Genomic DNA, 22,233 nt, shown 5'->3' with positions numbered 1-22,233 from the left:
CTGGAAGATTCATAGATACTAAGGTCAGAAGGGACCATTATGATCATCTAATCCGACCTCCTGCACAATGCAGGCCACAGAATCTCACCCACCCACTCCTGCAATAAACCTCTCACTATGTCTGAGCTACTGAAGTCCTCAAATCATGGTTTAAAGACTTCAAGATGAGTTATAGTAAGAGAAAAATACAATAAAGATGGTTGCTGATGTTTTAAACCAGGATTTAATCACTGTTTTTATTGCAAAAAATATATTTAAGGAATAAAATTAAGATTATTTTACCCCAGTTGATCTCTAAATGCCAATAATCTCAGTCACAGGAAAGTAGAAAATCTCTCACTGGGATTTTGGCACACCAGTCCATTAACTACTTACATTCCAGAGGTGGACACTGGCTCACAGTAAGAGTGAAAATTCAAATAACAAAAACACTTGTAGCTCAGTCACATGGAATGGCGTTTAGTTCTTCCCCAAAGTTCAATTCTCTTTGTAGTGAGCAGCTGGGCCAGTCCACTCAGCAGTATGATGAAGATAGTGAAAACCATCACAAGGACATAATGGCTAATGCTGCAACAGAGAATGTTACAGATCAGATAAGACAAAAATATTTTAAACCTTTGTAGTAGAAAACTGAGTTAGTCAAGTAGCCTTGGTAACAATTTTATTACGTAATTACGGGTCCAACCATGTATTTTTAGTAAGGCTTATAGGTGAACAATTCCAAGGAGACAATATAGTGTATTTTTAAGAGCGATGTTTTATCTACATATATGAAATTGGCTATCCTTTGGTTCATATTCCTTTTAGTAGCTCATCTACTTCATTTTCATGTTCCTCCAGCACTCTTGGATGAACATTATATAGCCCTGATGACTCACTGCAATTTAAATTATCACTTTGTTCTGACTCCTTAACTTAACAGAACCTAGATTTTTTTTTTTTTTTTACTAACCCAGAACTACTCTTTGAAGACATTTCCCCCATTGGCTTGTGTCAGATTTCATCACAGAAGTAGTTTAGTGTCTCTCCAGTGTTCTTTTCCTGCACAATCACTCCCTTTGCTCTCAGATAGTCTAGCAGAAACATTAACCCTCCCGCAGGATTCATACTTCTGATAGCATTTTTAAAAGGTTTTTAAAAATTTGTATTTAGGTCCTTGGCTACTTGCCAGGTGAGACCCATGCTCACCTCTTGTACACCTCTAACACACATATGTGTGATAGAATCAGGGCTAGAAATAAGCATGTAAAGAGGAAAATATGCTGGAAAAGGAATAAAAAGATATTAACTGAAGATGTACACTAGTTTTAAAAAGATTTAAGTGGTCCCGACATTAGTTAAGGAATCCACACAGCAGCAAATGTCTGCATTTTTCCAGAGGTCTAGGGCAATTGCTATCAGTCACAGTGAGCAATCTATATCTACATCTTGCCAAAATTTTCAGGAGCTCAGATCTGGGATTTGGGAGTCAGCCCATTAGGGAAAACAATGGCCAACTATGAAGCCTGAATCAAGAGTCAGAACTTTCCCAATGTTTTGGAACTAGTGTAGTCGAGGGCAAAGGGTGCTGGATTGTGAGCCTGGAGACCTGGGCTTTATTCCTAGTTCTGTTACTAACCTATTTTGTGATGTTGGACAAGCCACTTCACCTTTCTGTGCCACCACATCACCTCGCACTTTTTACCTGTCTTGTCTATTTAGATTGTAAGATCTTTGGGGCAGACAGTGTTTTGTAAGTTTGCACAGGGCTTCATGCAAGGAGATTGTTATCTCAGTTGGGGTCTCCAGATGCCACTGTAATACAAATCAGGTTGGGAGGAGCTGTGAATCCGATGTGGTCATCTCCATGTACTTCCCCCATAAGCACAGCTCTGTGTATTCCATAGTCATGGAATTTACTGTAGAATGCAGCCCTTGCTACAGCACTATGCTCCACTATGCTCCAGATGGTTCTTCAGAAAGGGCAGGTTAACTTCAAACTCCATGAAGTCTGAGTTTATTTACAAAAAGGATTCCATGGACCACTTGGAGGTTTAATGGTCTGGAATTTTTGCCTGAGGACTCATTTTATTTGACACTGTAACAGTGAAAGAGCAGTGAGGCTCATCATCCTGATGCAATCAATCTTTAAGAAACTCCCCCTCTCCCCAAGGTTGTGACAACCTCAGTTCAAGACTTGGTATCAATGGGGCATAATTTAGTTCTGTGACGTGACGTTCTGGATCTTAACTTGGAAAGCCTCGACACTGACCATAATGGAAGAATAAAACTATTACAAAGGTTTCCATAAAAAGGAAAGTCTACAAACATGCTATGAATGCCTGCAGAAGTTGGTCTACTCAAAAGTGATCCGACTTCTACCATACCAATTTTTTTCTATTGCATTTCAATTAAATAAGAGATAATAATTGCCACACTTTATATTGCTCAAAATATGTACAAATGAAAAAAAAATATCAACTAGCACATATAGCCTAGGACTCAGTGATCATAGTCCAACTGAGCACCCTATTTTACAAGCCTCATAAAACTGCAGATTGAATCTGTGCAAGCTATCAATCACACATACTTTAATTAAAATACAAGTACTTCCTAAAGTGAAATAAATGGTAACTCACTGAACGCTTAAATTATGTACGAGGAGCCATTTGTCTCATGTTGTTTCTCTGTAAAGAAAATACTTCCCTCTCCGCCTCCGTTTTATCTAAACAGACACTATAGTACATGTTTTACGCTCCTGCTATGCTTCTACAGAGAATGTGCAAGTTCAGAAGCCGATAATGTTAAATTTGCTTTGTCAAAGTGCACAAAGGCATTACTTAACAGCCCGGTCAGCACACTTTGGTCTCTGCCATTCACAGAAACACTTGCAATACCCAGATAACAAGATTCCCTCTCAGGAGAAATTCCTAACCCTGGCAATCAGACTGTCTGTATTATATACTTGTTCTAAGTTTCAGTGTAGCAAAAGAAAGTACAGAAATTAAAAACAAAACAATCACACACAAAAAGCAAGAAAACAACTTTTCTCAACATTGTAAACTAAAAGCTGAATCCTAGCCCTACCTGCCTCCATGGTGTGGTGCCTGCCGGCACTGGTGGACTGTATGACCCCCTCCCCACCCCAGGTATGGGGGATTACACAAACCGTAAGGGCACAATCCTGCTCAGGGACAACTGTATAGCACTTTAGTGTTGCCAACTCTTGTGATTTTATCACAAATCTCAGGTGATTTTCTTAAAGCCCCGCTTCTGGAGTCTTGTGATTACGTGAGAATTTGGGCTTTCATGTAAAAGAAAAATGAAAGTTTCTAGCCCTCACAGAAGCCCATAACGAAACCCAACATTTATTATTTCAGAAATCATTTTTAAGCCCATTTCAACATTGTGTGGAGCCTGATTCATGATTTCTCAATGCTCGGTGGTGGCAATACTATACTTATGCAGTCACTTTATTCTTCCCTACTGCTCAAAGATTGGGTCAGAGGCTTTGCCTCACCTGGTTGCTAAGAGATGATGTTGTGGAAGCACAGGACATAATTCCCTGAACTAACTGATATGTAGCTAAGGAGAAACACTGCACACCACAGACTCTCCAGTCATTCCCAGGTGACAGCTCTGAAATAGAAGACAAGGTACAATCTAACTGAAGGATCCCCGTATCCCTGGTGATCAATAGTTAGAGAGTGGAAAGGAGTGACACAGTAATACCCACCTGCCTAAAACATTTTCTACTTTTCATAATATGGGCACTTGAATGCTGAGTGTATCCAATAACTTGGATACCCCCTTTCTTGCCCAGATGCAGCTTCACAGGCATTATTACAGGCTTACTGCAGTAAAATAAATGAGCTCAGCACAAGGAATGGGAGGGACTGGGACACAGGGGGCTACTTGATGGGGCAGAAAGCTCATTTGTTTGAACTTCTGGGCCTCTAGAAAACTTCCTGAGGTCTTGAGAGTGAAGAATAACTTTATCCCTCTCCCCCTTTGCTCTGGGATTGACCATCCCCTCCAGCATCAGCTGACTCAGCACAGAGTCAGTTTAGATGGCAATAAGAAGCAAATACATACTATCACTTAGCTGTATACACCAGATTATGACTTGTCTCCAAGGGAACTACTGTCACAAAAAAATGATCCTTTTGGGGTTTTTTTGGTTCCTTTCCATCACAAGAGACTGTTAGTTAACACCATCTCTAGGCTACAGATGAAGGACTCTTTTGAAGTTATCTCTGAAATACACACACGACTACTAAATGCAATAAATAAAGTCAAACTACAGTTGCAGGGTATTAGCTGCTTTCTTTTTTCCACAGTGCCAGCCCTTTAAAAAATACCAGAGATTGGTTCCTTCATGCATTTATAAAGAAAGGAAGTGTACGTAGTACTATAGCCACTCCTTGCATGTTGCACTACACTGACTGAATGGCTGTACTTCTTGGCTAAAATATCAGGGATTTGAAAGAGGAAAAAATCATGCCACAAATACAGTGCACTGCTCTAGCCAATTAAAAGCAATGCTAGTTCAATTGTTATCACATAATGGCATTCTGCCAATATATCTGAGCATATCAGCAACTTGTACTGCAGTGATGCAGAGGCAGCTCTGCTTGGAAAATTAGTTTAATGCTGGGATAATGCTGTTATTTTAAAAGAGAAACAAAAATTTCCAGAATGAAAGGGAGTATTCAAGCTGTGACAGTGAGGAAAGTCTTCATATATATATGCTAACGTGCCACACCTATGACTGTGTCTCTGGTTACAATCTATGATTGGTAATAGCTAATACAAAATTACTTCATCTGAGCTCAAGGTCACCACAGGAAAAAGACTGGAGGGTTTTGGGCTTCAGGTGAAAGATCCTAGAAGTTAAATGTGTGTGAGGGAATAGTATGCAGCGTTGCTGTATAGTAAAAGGATAGGATCAAGATGGGGCAATGCTTAGAAAGAAGAGCTGCCCAGACAAAAGGGCTAGGATGGCAATACAGTCATGGCAATGGAAAGAAGGGTAGAGATGTCTGGAGGAAATGCTTAATGAGAATGGGGCCAAGTACAAATATAAGGAGGGATCTCTCAATAGAAAGCTGAGTGTCTTGGAATGTGATGATCAGGGCTGAAGACTAAGGCTGGGGCTGGGAGAAGTCTAGGTAAGAGGACGGGGCACACAGTTGGCCTGGGAAGTAGAAAGGAGACACTCATCACAACAGGTGCTATCCACCAGTCTGTCTTCTTCTTAATGTCATATAACAGAGGGATGGATAAGGTAAGGGGCGAGAGATAAGCAGGAAAACGAGGAGGGAAACAAAAGGTAGAAGAGGAGAGGATATAGACAAGGAGGAAAAAAGGGAAAAAAGAGAAGAGAAAAATGTAGAAAACCCCATCATGCTCAGAACAGCGTCAGGCAGCCACAGAGAGCATTTTTTCTCAAAAACAGCTGACTCCAGTATCATGGATAATAGGATAGATAAAGCATAGGCCTTACATAAAAGATACAGAAACTGGAATTTTAATGAAAATAAACCAAATGGATAGAAAGGAGGGATGTCATTTTATTTGTTCATTAAATGTTTCTACATGACATATTTTTAACATGTGGATGGGAATGACCCAGGTCCTTATTCCAGACCTGGGTCATTATTCATTTTGGATTCTAAACCTGCCACAATTTCAGCTTCTGACCTGCTTTGGCCCTTCCACCAACTCACTCCCCACCCCCAAGGGACCCCCATTTCACATGGAATGAATTGCAAAGCCAGTGACTGTCAAATGTTCACTATAAGCTAGTCTTGGTCCAAAGTCCACCACAAGGGTGCTGCACTTGGTTCTCTTGTTTCACAGAACTACTGACAAACAGTCTCCGACTCCGTTCACCAGTTTCCCATTTAAAAACCTTCATTGTAATAATCAGGTCTAGAGTTTTGAATTTCCATAATTACAACTACTTTACTATGCATACCAGTGAGTGTAGTACACAGACATCTGCTAGCTATTTTACTGAATTGTTTAAAAAAAAAAAATTCCACTAAAGCAATGGTCTCCAACCTTTTTACGCCCAAGATCACTTTTTGAATCTAGGGGCAACCCAGGATCAGCCCACCCCTTCCCAAAGCCCCAACCCACTCACTCCTTTCCCCCTCCTCTGTTGCTTGCTCTCCCCCACCCTCACTCACTTTCACAGAGCTGGGGCAGGGGGCTGGGGTTCGGGAGGGGGTATGGGTCCTGGGCTGGGGCCAAGGGGTTCGCAGTGTGGGAAGGGGCTCTGGACTGAGCCGGAGCAGGGAGTTTGGGTGCAGGAGAGGGCTCTGGGCTGGGCAGAGTGCTGGGGTACCGAAGGGGGTACAGGGTGCTGGCTTTGGGAGGAGGCTCAGGGTGGGGCTTGGGTGCAGGAGCGAGTTTGGAGAGCAGGGCGGGTATAGGGTGCTGGCTCCAGGAGGGGGTTCAGGGATGGGAGTTGGGGTGCGGTCTCCTGTTGGGCAGCACTTACCTCCGGTGGCTCCTGCTCGGCGGTGGGCACAGCAAGGGTAAGGCAGGCTCCCTCCCTATCCTGGCCCCACACTGCTCCCGGAAGGGGCCAACGCACTCCTGTGGCCCCTGTGAGGGTGGGGGGGGAGGGAGGCACATGGCTCTGTGTGCTGCCCCTCTCTGCAAGCAGCTGCCCCCGCAGCTCTCCCGGCCAATGGAGATCAACTGGGAGATCCTCTAGGATCGACCAGTCAATTGTGATCGACCAGTTGGTGACACCTGCGCTAAAGCCACTTCTACAGCTCTTCCATAGATTAAGGGCATGTCTACACTGTTGCGGGGATTGGGGGGGAGGAATGGAGGGGGATGGTCTCAGAGTTGAATGTCTACACCACAGTTAAACAGCCCCAGAACCAGAGTCCTGAACATCTCATTTAGCTGACACTGGCCAGCTGTGGGTGTTTAATTGCAGTATAGACATATCATTTGCTCTACGTTGCTCAGGGCTGGGAAAAATCCACATCGCCTGAGTGATGCCGTAAAACCGACCTAGCCCCTGGTATAGACAGTGCTATCTCGATGGGGGTTCTCCCGTTGACATAGCTACCGCCTCTCAGGGCAGTGGAGTACTTAGGCTGATGGGAGACGCCCACCCATCAGCACAGGCAGTGTCCTCACTGAACCACTACAGTGGTGCAGTTGCTCCACTGCAGCGTTTTAAGTGTAGACCTGCCCTTAGTTATGCTCATGGAGACCTACAAACAGCTTCCTGTGCTGCATCTATGCCCCTTGGATTTTGAACCTGCAGTAGGAGAGTTTAATTATATCTATTTCTGGAACTTCTGGCAACCCAGTTTTACCATTGTAAAAACAGGGAGTGGCTGGTACAGTGTATATGTAAAAACTATACATATCAAAAGGGATTTAATGGTTTATTCTTTTATTCCTGATCATCCAAATAGTCAGCTATTTGTGCATACTGTAGGTGAATGTCTTTTAAACATTAAGACATTCTCGACTGCAAATCAAAATTTTAAAAATGGAGATGCTCTGTACTCTCTCTGTAAGGCTGTTATTCAAAATGTAAGAATTTATCAGAATAAACTTCACACGTGCACACTGCAGACAGATCAAGATTCAAATACATTAAAGACACAAAAAGGCTGTCGTTTCCTAGAGGCAGAACTTTTAAAAAAAAAAAAAAAAAAAAAAAAGTAATGAGAGTTTCAATGCACATTATGCAGTTTATGAATATCTCAAAGTTCCTAGGGTGTAGGGTTTAAATAAGCCTTCTCGTGCAGATCACAGATCCTGTCACAGGAAATGACTGTTAAGAATTCTGTGGGATAGCTTCAAAGTTTTACCTTAGTTTTATACCAATTTAAAAAACAAACCACCCCATGAAATCCTCCTTGCAAAACAAATTCAAATCACCTTGGATCTGAGTATTAAATGAGAGAATGGAAACTTTCTAAAAGACAGTAAACAGATATGGTAGTTGACAGTTTACTGAGCAGGGGGAATCTGTGAAACTGACAATTTACTGAGAGTTGTGTCATAGACATCAATGTTAAGGTCTGCTGTCACTTAACATCTTCATTAATGATCTGGAAGAAGGGAGTAAAAAACAGCAGCCTCACTAAATTCACAAATGATACTTAATTGGTAGGAGATGCAAACACCAGTGAGGACAGAGACATTGCAGGGTTAGAAATACACATAGGACAAAGATAAAGTTATTTGTAATTTGGGAAAATTCCAGCTAATACATATGTAGTTTTTGTGGGTTTCATTAAACCTCAACTAAACTGTTGTAACCTCCACCCTTCATTTAAGACAGTTGTGAGAGACACCTAAGCGGCCTCACCTAAAACAAAGGGGATATATGCCAGCCATCCCAGTAATTTGGACTTTTGTGGGTCAGGATGTGTGCAAGACACCAAGAGACAGTCAGCTTCAGCTGAAGGCCCACAGAGAGGCAAAATCAGATGAGGGGGAAAAAAGCCAAGCACACACAGCCTGAAAGGAATGCGTGTGGCCCTAGAAGCAGCCTAGAGAGATGTTATGGGTCAGAATATTAGCTGAAAGAGTTTGGTGCTATGAGCAAGGAAGTGGTCTCCTGTATTTGGTTCCTCCTGTGTTTGGAGAAGCAGGGCTTTGGTATTTTGCTTGATGCAGACTCTATCACCAATTTCTTGTTACTCTAGGAACAGCCTACAGGTCTCCAAACTTTAACTAGCTGGTCATATCAAAAGGGGTAACATAACCACAGGTACAAAATGGGGAGAGAGAAGAAACATGGGAAACTGATGTTGGAAAAGACCTGGTGTAATAGTGGCCAGCAAATCAGATATGGATATTGTACTGAATCTGCAATGGAATATGGCAGTAGAAAAGACAAATGCAATTTCAGTCACACACACTTCATCTCTGAACAGGGATGTAATGCTGTAGTCTCTTTCTATATAACTCTGGTGAGACCACTCCTGGAATACTGGATTCAGTTCAGGATAGTTTCCTTTCCGAGAAATATGGACAAACTGGAGGGAGATTAGGGAAGACTGAGTAGTTTGAGGATGGTGATTTGACTTGTGAATTAAAATTAAAATAATATTCTTGGCAAAACAACAGTGTTGATGGGATTGAAGGGACATAATTACAACTATGTTGATGCTCTCCAAATGTACACATACCATATAAAGGCTACACTTACTCTCTTCCTGGGGTTTGGCTTTACTGGTAACTCAGATAACAGTGACAGAACATGAACCTCACTCAAAGCTTTCTCTCCAAGTTTAGAGTTTCTCTCCCTAGGGTCTCCCTGAAGGAGTTTCCCTCTGACACCACCAAATGCATCCGATGAAGTGAGCTGTAGCTCACGAAAGCTTATGCTCTAATAAATTTGTTAGTCTCTAAGGTGCCACAAGTACTCCTTTTCTTTTTGCGAATACAGACTAACACGGCTGCTACTCTGAAATCTGTTCCCTCTGACAGTCATTTCAACCCCCACCAATACTCCTAGATTGGTTGTATCTGCTGTAGCCTCAAAAGCAATTACTCTGCATTAGAGCTGGTTGGGAGGGGAAAAAAGAAGGGAAATTTTGCAAGCTTTTCTTTGTGCTTGTGCCACAGACAAAGATTACAGGAGGAGCTGGTAATGACCCTTATATAGTTGCCTAACACTTTCCTTTATAAAAGATTCTTGCAACCTTTTTTTTTTTTAGAAGCACTAGTACCTTATTGTGTGCAAAAGGCCTTTGAAATGTGACAGGGGGTAAAAGCCCTCAGGATAGAGAAGAGTCTTCTCTTTGTCCCATAAATTTCTATCCAGGTTTTGATGAGATATAAACTATTGAAAATCATGATTTACCTACTCACACTTGCATTTCTCAGGAAAATTATTGCAGCATCCAAATAATAAGTGAACATCGACGTTCCAAGGGTAGGCTCATGCTACTACCAAAGCAGCTGTAGCGGGAGGGATGGGAAAAAGTGAAGCAAGATTATCTTCCTCCCACACTCTCCCTGGCATGTGGCCCCTGTGGTCCAACCCTTCTCTGCAATTACCACCTTCTTCTGCTCATGTATTTAGTTTTGTAGTTCAAATGGCAGAGGTCTATGCTCGGTGCTGAAGGTTCAGGGTTCAAAACACCATGGATGATGCATGGTGGGGGGACTGTTTCAGTTGTACATAAGAATTCACCTTTTTTTCTTAAAACCCTTAGGAAGTTACATACAAAAAGACTACACTGAAAAAATGTTATTTAGGTTGCAAAGCCAAGGACTCAAAAGTTAGAAAATGTAAAGTTTAAGGGTGCCTGTGCATTCTGCCTCCTTGTGCATATGCTTTATGATACAATCTTTAATTATACGGCCACATATGATCTTTTCCACAGGACTTAACTCACTCATTACACAGGATGTATACACAAAGGGGCAGAATACAGGTTGCATGTAATCAGCTCCCGGGCGACACCCCTCACCTCCTGCACCAAATGTAATGTGGCAGAGCAGAGATTGAGAACATGGAAGTATGATGGTAAAATACTCTTTCCACTATTTAATCTACTGCAATTTACTCACACGGGGAACTTTGGAAATGTGTCTAAGAGCAAAGGCTCAAACAGCCTGAAAATAGGTAGGAGGGGGAGAAGAGTAAATATACTTGAAACAGCATGCAAAATATTAATAGGTCACTATTCAACTTTTATTTGAATAAGGGTTTCATGTGATAATTGGCAGGGTTTATAATGCAACATAGTTTCTATTAAAGACAAACTAACAAGCTGTTTCCATGATTTACTTAGCAAAAACAAAGAGGAGTCCTTGTGGCACCTTAGAGACTAACAAATTTATTTGGGCATAAGCTTTTGTTAGTCTCTAAGGTGCTACAAGGACTCCTTGTTGTTTTTGCTGATGCAGACTAACATGGCTACCACTCTGAAACCTCTCATGATTTACTTAGGTATTTCTAATACTACTTAGGATGTCTACATCTGAAATTTGTACTCCTAATGAAATACTTCCTTCCATTCTGTGTATGCTGGTTTGTTGTTGCAGGAGTGGCCACAAATAAGGCTCTGTGGCCCCTACGCTGCACTGGAATCTATGCTGAGGAGACTAGCATAGATCACAAAACAGGATTGGGGGAGCAGGGGAGGGTCTATATTAGTCAGAGCCCTGATTTCTGTGGCAAAAACTGTGACTTATTTTTCTTCGCCATGAAAAGCCATGGTATTTGTCATCCTTTCCAGCATGACTCCTGCATAAATTGGATCTATAAATGTACAATGTAGGAGTGTATGGGGTTTTAAATAGTTGCCAACTATTAAATTATTTTTAACAATTTTTATTGTAAAATAAAAGATTTGACTTCTCATAATTTCCAATGATAAACAATAAGAGTAATTTAAATATTGTGTGCCAAGCCTCTTCTATTTTTAAAAAAAATTCCTATTTTTTGCCATGCTAAATCACTTTTAGTCATGACAGCCAACCAATATTAAACATGAGTTCTAGGATGATGACATTACTAGGAGTGGGGAAAAGGGCAGCAATGAAACACTTGCTTTGGGAGAGAAGGGCAAGCAGTTGGAAAGAATTACAGGAACACTAACAGATAAATAATAACTGACTAATCTTTGGCACCTTCCAACCTGAAGCTATCCTTTTAAGAAAGCACTGGAGGCAGATATACTGTACCTTGTTCCGATGTCCAGCCAGCTTCCATAATCTTTAACCAAAAAGAAGAAGTGCTGTGAAATAAGAAAATAATGTTGTTTAGTATATAAACATTGTACAACTCAAAAGACAAGACTAAAACCAATGTTTTCAGGTTGTTTACTCCAGGTTTCTAAGTTTTCAAGTGGAACAAGGGCAAGACCTCCAGGAATGTTCATTTGGACTAAACTAAACAATATTCTAGGAACCAGTGGAATCAAACACAAACAGCTAAAGAGGAACAAAGGCTGACTAGTTCTATCAAGATGTGCTGTGAAAAGCACAAAGGATTTCTAATAGAGAGCATTCTTCAAGAGAAGAAGCCCCCAAACAACTTTATTGTTTGGAACAATGGTTCTCAAATTTGGCAGTAACCTCAGAATAGGCTGCATAGCTGTTTTATAGGGACTCTACCACAGAAATTGTGTATGACCTTGGGTAACTCATTCTCTCTGTGTGCCTCAGTCCTTCATCTGCAAGATGGGAATAATAGTACTTCCCTACCTCACAGATATGTTGTGAGGATAAATTACACTAACGAGTACAAGGTGCTCAGCTACTATGATAATTGAAGCCATATAACTACATAAAATAGATTTTTTTAAAAATTTGTCCTGATTTACAAAACATCCTCATAAAGCAAATGTTGACTTCATTAGGATAAGCAGATACTCAGCAGGGAGGACAGTGCAACTCAACACACACAGCTCTTCTATTTTTTGTTTAATATGTGAAATTATCAATTTTATATGGACTGACTGTCAATATTTTCTCACCTATGGCCATGACTAGCAAATTTAAATAATTAACCATTACTATAGATTGCATTGTGGGGGATTTGGGTGAAACAGCAAGAAGGATTCTGGGATGGAGCCTAAAGGGACCTGGGATATAGGGTAACGGAAGAAAAAGTGTGTATCATGTTGGGGTCACAGGTGAAAATGTTTGAGAAGCTCTGTTTTACAACACAGAGAATGTGTATATTTGTCCACTATGTGATACAGAGATACCTCAGTCCCTCTGACTTTCCCCACCCACACCTACTGTGCTGTTACCCTGTTCCCTACCTTTTACCCCAATCAAAATAAGACCCAGGAGAAAAACCAAGATCCTCCCAACTCCCTATGAAGCAACAGAAAAAAATCTTGCCCTGCCCCCTTTTTCTTGCTCCCCCTGCCCCACAGAGTGGCTAAAGAGTTTCATCCCAGGGCCTGATTCACACAGCTACCAAGCCCTGGCTGCCTGGTCTCCCCTTTCCCTACCAGTTAGACAGTCCTGTGTGACCTGTCTTTCCCTAATGACTCTCAGGCTAGAGGAGAAGTTAGGATATGGCAGCATGGAGAAGTGGGTTACATACTATTAGTGAAGATGGTGCGAGATTCATCAGAAGCAGGGATTTAGGGCAAGTAAGGACTAGCTTCGCCTCCCAGTGACCAGAAACCCTCTTTCCCATCTCCCCCACACAACAATCTTTAGTGACCAGCAAAAAACTTCAGCAATTAGCTGACGTACACCTTAGGTTAAACTAGTTTCTTAAAGATTATTTCAGACAGAAATCAGGGGCAGAAGATTAAAATCAGAGACTCCACCATCTGAAAAGGAGCATTTAAAGCTGGTGGGTTGAGTAGAGCAAACCTTTAAAAAAATAAACTCAAAAGCTATTTTAAATTTCTAACAACTGTTCATATTTTAAAATCTTTCATGAGGGAGAACAGAATAATGATTCTCAATACTCTCCTTGAAGCGAGGTATGTGAGGAACTCATTCCATTTGAAGGATCACCCTAAAAATCTGCTGTATTTATACTGTATTTATAATGCAAGTTTAGCAATTAACTCCTTATTCAAATAAGTACATCCAACACTTTTGGCTTCTTCTCAGAATTTGGATGCTACCTCTACTAACTCTGTGGTCAAACACCATTCTGAGTATATGCAGACAACTGAACTTGCGCCTGCAAGGTTCATCAAGTAATATCACAAAGAAAAAATTCCACACAGTTAAGTGGCTGCATTAAGTGTCTGGTAAGAATAAGAACCATTATGCATTTCACTTTATTTTTGTTTCTATAGTCATCTTCCTTGTTTCATATATATACATATAAATACACACACACACACACATCTTTGTTACACACACACACACACACACACACACACACACACACACACACACACACACACACACACACACACACACACACACCCTATAGTCATCTTATATATATGAAACAAAGAAGATGACTATAGATGTGTATATGTATATACACATACACACACACAATTCCTGCATGTCAAAACTCTGTAGTTCATTGCATATGTGTATTTTATTAACATTTTAATTCTTTTCCTACTGAAATTATTAAATAAATAAACAGTTTATAAAAATATTTATGTGAAAATTAGATAAAAATACTTCTAGGGCCCAGCCTGTTTGTCACTCTAAGATCAAACTAGACATCCTGATGTTTTGTATCTCCTATTTCTCTTATACGGTAAAACCTCTTAAACCACACTGCAATGTGAAATGACATAACGCAAACAGCAGGTTTTGTCACTTTGAAGTAAATCTTCCAAAACAGAATGTGGGAAGTGAGAGCAAAAATAGTATAACTCCCTTCCTACTGCTTTGAGCATGTTTACCTTCCAGTCATAATATAATATAGCAATGCACTGCTATTGTTGAAGACACTTTTTGGGGAATTAATTGTGTCACTTTAAATTTGTAAAGGTTTTTTTTAAGATGTCTCTATTTAAATGATTTTGATCACGAGTCTACAAGTAGAAAAGGAGTACTTGTGGCACCTTAGAGACTAACAAATTACAAGGACTCCTTTTCTTTTTGCGAATACAGACTAACACGGCTGCTACTCTGAAACCTGTGAGTCTACAAGTGGCAGGGGTGAATTTTCCCCACTGCCTCACACAAAGGATACAATTGCTCTACAAAAGACACCTCTCTTATATTTTCCAGCCCTCTGCTTATAATTCTGACAACAGGTTTGAAAAATCAGTTCAGTGTGTGACACATTTCTCTCTCTCTCTCGTTTTTTTTTTTCTTTCTGGCAGCAGGCAAGAAACTGCTGAAAAATTAACTAGACCAGGCACCCAGGTAAATCTGGCATTCCCTTGTGCTCTCATATTGTTAACTTGAACATTTGATTTGAAATGCATTAAAAACCAGGAATACTAGCTTTAAAACAGCAGAGTGAAAGAAATGAAGTAAAAAAGAATTATGCCTCTTAAGAAGCATTCCTTACATGATATACAAAGCGTGAAGATGGGGATTTTTATCTGTAAATTACACCAGGATTTTGATTCAATTCATGCCCTAGCTCTGAAAACTTTGAAGTCTGAAACTAATTCAGATATCTCTTGATTGAATTAGCTGAGCACTCTGCTTTCTTGATCTTATTTGTACAGAATGCCCAATGGTAGCTTACCAAAGCCATAATGTCTGAAATCACAAGAACGAGAAGGAAAAGGCTGCAAAAAAGGAGAGACCATAATTCTTAATTGATAGCCACAGACACAATTACGAAGTTATTAGAATCCCAAGTATAAATATGAATTAATATATATGACATGACTTCTTGCAGTTGGCTTTTTCATTCTCCGAGAGATACGTTTCCAAAGCACTTCATGGGAGAAGTTAATACACAAAACAGGGCTGATATGCCTAACATGTATGGAACATATAATTTTGTCATGATGCTTTGAAAAGAGACTTATTAATTAATGTAATTACAGTTTCACAATAGGGTACCCCAAAAGTGAGTTATTTGCCAGCAAACCTGAGTGGCCTGTCAAATAATAACTGCTGCTGCTATTTTAAAAGAATATTAAAAACAGTTTAAAAATCATAAAAAGAAAAGGAGTACTTGTGGCACCTTAGAGACTAACATTTATTTGAGCATTAGCTTTCGTGAGCTACAGCTGACTTCACTGGATGCATCCGATGAAGTGAGCTGTAGCTCATGAAAGCTTACGCTCAAATAAATTTGTTAGTCTCTAAGGTGCCACAAGTACTCCTTTTCTTTTTGCGAATACAGACTAACACGGCTGCTACTCTGAAACCTTTAAAAATTATGGCATCTGTAACCATGTATACTGTGAATGCACAGTGGGTGACATCCACTCCTTACAGCACAAGTCCTATGTACCACTGCAAACCCTCAGAGTCGGAAGGCTTGGAAGCTCCAGAAGAATTCAAGAACAACAAAAATGCTTGTGAGCATAAAATTCTCTTGAATATTCTTCAAAAAGAGTTGACAGAATCTGTGCTGACAAACTGGTCTTACTGGATGGACAGCTGCTAAATGAGATTACATGAGCCGCTCCTCCAGCACCTTGACTGACTGAGAGTAAAAGTGCTCCAGAAGTTTCCAAAAGCTTAGAAGAGTGCTCCTAAATCCCCTGAATGCACAAAAACCCAGGAGTGTGAACCTGCAGTATGTAAGATTACTTTTGGAAATGTAGATTTCAGCAAGTAAAATGACTTGTGGGAGGAAGTAGAGCTAATAAAGCTTTTTCATTTTCTTAATATTTTACTCTTTACATTAAGTTTTTGAAGTAGTAGATCACATGAAAGCAGTTATTAATGACTGGCTTGTCAGTTAATGGCATTAAAGCAATGCTGCAAAGAACTGACCCACTAGCAGGCACATCATTAACTGTAATAGTTTAATGTATATAGCATTATCACTATAAATATAATCAATTTACGATGTGAAACTTCATTAGAAAACATATATCATAGTGCTCTGCAAGCATCAGCTAGTAGGCCCAAAAAATTGATTTATCCCTTTGAGAAAACTGAATTTAGTGCTATATTTTCTAGCACTGTCTTGATAAACCAATTATGCTTCATTAGTTAATAAAGATGTGGCAAATTCACTATTTTCTGATTTGTCTACAAGCATCTTTCCATTGGAAACTTAGTATTTATTTAAATAGCCAGCGATGTCACAATCTTGCAATATCTAGCAAGCGCTCAGCTAAGGTACCACATTGATGGGAAATGTAAAAGAGCCCACACAGACAGAATATTCTCATGAAGAGCATGAAGTATGCTTCCAACAGTGAGCAGAGAGATTGAAGGCTATTCATGTGCCTAGCAAAAACCTTGCCTCCTGACGGGTACAAACATACCTACCTGGAAGGCAGCAAGGATTTCACAAAAGAAGAACAGTGATAATCTCAGTGCTCTCTTTTCAAAAAGATAAAGTTAAAAGAACACTATTGCAAGTCAAGCCTCTGGAAGTTAGGAAATGCCAGAATTAAGGTTGCCTGTGGAACTTTAATTCGCCTCCTTTGTGCATATGCATTCTGACACAGTCTTTAATTACACAATCACAAGCTATTTTTTTCCATAGAACTTGTCCCATTAAGTGGGGGGGGGGATGGACCTATTTGGGATTATTAGGTTTGGGTTATAAAGGGGGCTGTTGCTTATCAGAAGTTGGAAGGCATATTGTGAATGAAGCAGGGGATGGCAGAAAGAGCAAGCATGGTCTCATGGTTCAGACAATCAACTGCAGATCTGGAGAACTGGATTCTCTCCCTTCCACTAAAAGAAAAGGAGTACTTGTGGCACCTTAGAGACTAACAAATTTATTAGAGCATAAGCTTTCGTGAGCTGCTCTAATAAATTTGTTAGTCTCTAAGGTGCCACAAGTACTCCTTTTCTTTTTGCGAATACAGACTAACACGGCTGCTACTATGAAATCTCCCTTCCACTGTCACCAAGTTTCTGTGTGAGGCTGGGCAAGTCACGTAAATCCAAATTTTCACAAGTTGTCACTAACTGTATGTTCTGCATTTTTTGGGTGCCCAACCTGAGACTCTGATGTCTGATTTGCAGAATTGCGAGCACTCACACCTGCAAATTGAGTAAGTGACACTTGTGCTTTGAGTATATAAAAGTAAGTACTCAGAAAAATCACCTCTTTTTTTCCTCAGACTGAGCACTCAAAAGGAGTGGAAATGTTTTACTTTAATAATCGCCATACCTCAGTTCTCTATCTGAAAAATGGGGATAATAATGCCCTTTCACCTTACAGGAGTGTTGCAGAGATTAACTGATTAATGTTTGTGAAGATACTATAATGATAGGCTCTGCAGAAAAGCCCATGAGGATATTAATAATTCTCTTTTCAGAGCAAGGTTGGAATAACGCGCAGTAAAAAAAAGGCCTGGGGCCATAAACTGAACAGGCAGGGTCCTGTGGAAAAAATACCATGTGAAATGCATTTAAAGATTATATCAGAATGCATACACACACGGAGGTGATTAAAGTTGCACATGCAACCTTAATTGTGGTATTTTCTAACTTCTGAGGGCTTGATTTTGAAACCTTACTAGTGTTCTTTTAATGTAACTTTTTGTGTGTAATTCCTTAGGTTTTTAAAAAAGAAAACTGAAAAAACAGTAGTTCCATCATATAGAATCGTATTGACATCCAGATGGGTCATTGGCAGGGTTGGAACCTTTAGATCCACCACACTGACCTCTACCACTTGAGCTAATGGAGTAACTGATAGTAGTAGGTTGATATCCTCTATGTTAACCAGCACTAAAGTGGGTGAGACATATGGGTTTCATATATATTTGCTGACAGCAGAAGAATGTGAGACTCAGGAATCTGGGTTTCCATTTCAGGCTCTTTAGGGAAGTGCGCTCTAAATTGCTATGCAAGGGCAGAAAGAAATCCATAATGAAAGTGTCTGGTCAAAGACTTGTTTGACTGCCTTTTTAAAAAAATGCAATTTGTGGTAAAGTCAGTGCTATGAAGTTTTAATTTAGCTGGCTTGTTCATTGTTTATTTAATAATACATTTGTACTATATGGAGAGATGCAATTTAAAATATGAAATTCTAATTTAAATATTGCTTACTTTTTCTACATTGTTTGTTTTACATTTTATGTTTTAAATGCAAAAAACAAAATGTTTGATCATTCATACTGGGCCAAACTTTAAAATCCACCATAATTTTTTACTCATTTGTTACTGAGGCAAACTCCCACTGAAGTCTCAGCCTGTGTAAGCAGTGAGCAAAAAGTGAGTTATGTCATCAGAGGGGCTCATTGGTTAGTTTACTCTGTTACCTGATAAATCCAAATTCTTTCAAAGCAAGTGGACTGATGTACAAATGAAGTCTGATTCAGGGTATTTCACATCCTTACTAATTATACTGTTTGGCTGATTTCCACAATCAAACCCACTCCATCTACTGCAGTAATATAACATTTGCTGTACCTTTTAGAAGATAACTGGGTTGTGACTTGAACAGCTTCAAAAGCACATGACACAAGAACAAAAGGGATTACAATCTGTTTAAAACATAAATTACATTATGGTTTAGAGCAACATTTGTAAAACAGCCTATCAGAACACCACTAATGGTCATGGAAACATTTTCCTCCTTTTCAAATTGCCATTATGGGAAGCTTCATTGTAGCACACGTTGTAAAAATAAAATACTGGCAAAGAAAGGGTGAAAACTCATTTGGAAGAGAATATACTTAGTAAACTGATACAAAATCTATGGCCATGGCCTACCTGAAATGAAAAACTATGAGGCACCATGCAACTAAATGATTAAAACATATTAATGATCCTTGTTTCAGCTGATCCAGTCTAGCATTGATGATAAATATTTGAGCAACGCTGTAACACACAGAATTTGCAATATTTTGCATGGTAGTTCCTGGAACTTCCAGTGTGAAAGGATGATTTCAGCCCATGCACAAATGCCTGGATGTGGCAAGTACTGAGCCAAAAAAAGAATAACTACTTCACTCACTGTCCTCCAAGAGGACACAACTAAGCCAACCTGCACAACTTAAATAAATAAATAAATAACCCCTCTCAAATATGTGCACTGCATTTTCTTTTTTTAGAACTGATCCACACTTCTTTAAGGCTAGAAGTACACAAAGACTCCACCTTTTAAAGACTGAACCTGCCATTTCCCAGCTCCTGCCTTACAGCTGTTGGAAAGTACAGGCTGGGATTCAGATGTGGTCACATCTGGGGCAGAAAGGCAGCTTCAGTTCTGCTAATGGTAAATATTGCCCAGCATCCAGCAGGTTTGGATTCAACAAAGCCCTGGAGCAGACTCTGGTTGCTCCTCCAACCAAGTTTTCTCAGGAAAAGAGGTGGCAGGATGAATATATCACTTACTTTAGGCGTAATCTAGCAGCAGTTGTCTGCACAGCTGTCCCTTAGTGCTGTCTAATGATTTCTGCCCTAGATATCATCAGAGAAGCACTCCTAAACCTTATCTTCAAACAGGGAATGACAGCATGGGCAGGGAAATGGGAAATCCAGTCTTTAAAAGACTATTTAATTTGTTTATTTTAAAAAATCAGATAGAGTAAAGTTTGCAAAAATGACAACAGTAAAAAAAAATCAATACATTTCTATTTAATACAATCTAGATGGATGGAGATAATAAAATATATATTTCCCCTGCTTTCATTTGTGTATTATAAACAATGGGAAAACCCTTAATGTTTTAAGTTATTTAACAACATCTTTTCAATGCTTAAAATTCCTATTTAAATATAATAAAATATATTTCTCATGAGTCAGTCATGTATCCTGTATACTGAAGTCAAACACCCTTTACAGGTTTTATTTTCAGAAATTCCATAGAAGCAGATAGTTGCAGACAGGATAAAATGGGTTAATGAATCTCAAAAACATATATATTCTGTAAATTGAAAAAGAATTCCTGCATGCATGATGTATTACTCATTAATCCATTCTTTGAGAGAACCGCACAAAGATGCAATCACTAACCTTCCACACCAGCAAGCTTCCCATTATAAAGGGATTGAACACAGTCAGGAAGCAATAGATAGAAGCAGGGTCAAAACTAGAGAACCATGAAAATAATAAAATAAAAATTATTAAAATGTATCTTTGCACACAGTATTTTCTATAAAAAAGCAGAACATTTCATTTTTCCTGCTCATGAGACATTTTAGATTTTGTTCAAAATATGAGCATGAAAGCTACTATTGTTCAAGTACTATTGTTCAGTATTACTTAGAAAAAACTGAGATACATAGGCTTTCTCTGCGATTATTTACAGCCCAATTCTTCAAGGTGCAGAGCTCTTCCTCAGGACTGAGTGCTCTCAACACCACTAACAACAAGTAAAAGTAGGAGTTAAGGCAACTCAGTATCTTGCAGGACTGGTCCCTTACACCAAACACCATAGAAAATAATACTTAAATACAACTATCACTAGATTATTACACTATTCTTATTATTTTGCTTATGTTGGACTGTTTTGTTAGGCATGTGATATTTGAGTATTTTTTGCACTGTCTTCTCTTTTGCACTCAACTTCTCTCGACAGCATCAATAAGATTTACCTGTTAACAGAAGCTATATTTCCAGTACCAAAAAAAGCCGTCACGATGAAGAAAACCTAAATATAGCTAAGGAAAATCCAACACAAAAGTTACATAAAAGATCAAATAAAAACAACATGCTGAAAATTTTGTTTTAAATACCTGTCAATCCAGCACTATGAGAATCTCATTTACTATTGTTATAGTTTTACATTACATTTAAAAGTATGAAATCAGAAAGGATATCTGATGCCTGACTGAATTTTCAGGTCCTGACTTTAAGCCAATTCTGACAGAGGGGAGCCCATGTGAAAATCAGGTTAATGACCAGTCTGCCCCAAAACCTGTCTGAGAGACCTAGGGACTCAGCTTTTTTTCATGTTCAACTTGTGGAGTGGGTACACTTCTTCATAACGATACAGTCATACATTCAAATATATGCACTTTTGTACATTTTAATGTGAGCGCTGTCCATCTATCAATGTATACACATTTGTCTTTGTCGGGGAATTAGCTTTGGTTGTTTGTCTTAAAAATAAGACTAAATATTGCCAGCCTACCTTCCCACATTCTCATTGTCCAAACTCCACAGCCCATCCATTATCCCATCGCTGCCCCTTATCTGCCCTTCTTCCTTGCTGCACATTCCACAAATATAGAGACAAGAGAGGTAGGGACAAACCCCTGATATGATGGAATCTGTGTATCTAAAAGGGTCTACAGCATATTCTTTTCACAAAGGTAAAACCTAGCTGCTACACACCCATGGAAGGGGGAAGATGGAAGGCTCCTACCGCCCTTCAGTGGTGAGGCCAAGGGCCTATATAGTCTCTCATACCTCTTTAATCTGGCCACAGTTCCAGCAACTCCTCCCCCCACTGTGAAGTGGGAAGGTAATGAAAAGGGACTCCTGCCTCCAGAGTTCCCTGGGGGAGAAGGCAGGGGCTGGCATAGCCTCTCCTGACCTTTTCATTCCTGTCATGGAGTATTTAAATATCTCAGTATAAAAAGTTCAATATTAACTATTCAATAGGGTCTTCAAGAATTTGCAAGCAAATTTTTGGAAGGAATATGTGAGCACAAATAAAGAAATTCCTAGCATCTACCTCCCAACAGAATCACATTGTTTCAGGTTTAGTAATCTAACAGTTTAACAATATTGTAAAATTCTTCCAGTTCAGAT

General features: G+C 39.6%; 1 protein-coding gene across 8 annotated transcripts in view; it reads right to left on the bottom strand.

The window, feature by feature from the left end:
- Window positions 1-204: 204 nt before the first annotated feature.
- Window positions 205-22,233, bottom strand: part of PIGN (phosphatidylinositol glycan anchor biosynthesis class N) — a 141,722-nt gene continuing 119,693 nt past the window's right edge. For 6 of the 8 annotated variants that reach the window (XM_038391007.2, XM_043508425.1, XM_038391008.2 and 3 more), the window contains 6 exons: window positions 21,072-21,127; window positions 20,491-20,566; window positions 18,943-19,016; window positions 15,128-15,170; window positions 11,668-11,720; window positions 205-567 (listed from right to left, as the gene is read on the bottom strand). In XM_038391007.2, coding sequence (XP_038246935.1) covers window positions 444-567; window positions 11,668-11,720; window positions 15,128-15,170; window positions 18,943-19,016; window positions 20,491-20,566; window positions 21,072-21,127 — 426 coding nt within the window. In that variant the 3' untranslated portion in view covers window positions 205-443. Of the gene's footprint in view, window positions 568-11,667; window positions 11,721-15,127; window positions 15,171-18,942; window positions 19,017-20,490; window positions 20,567-21,071; window positions 21,128-22,233 lie in introns of those variants that run through there. The other 2 variants (XM_043508428.1, XR_006279062.1) reach the window with 2 other exon arrangements.

Source organism: Dermochelys coriacea, chromosome 2, assembly GCF_009764565.3.
Source record: "Dermochelys coriacea isolate rDerCor1 chromosome 2, rDerCor1.pri.v4, whole genome shotgun sequence".
Lineage (NCBI taxonomy): Eukaryota > Metazoa > Chordata > Testudines > Dermochelyidae > Dermochelys > Dermochelys coriacea.
This window is presented reverse-complemented; position numbering and strand designations above follow the sequence as displayed.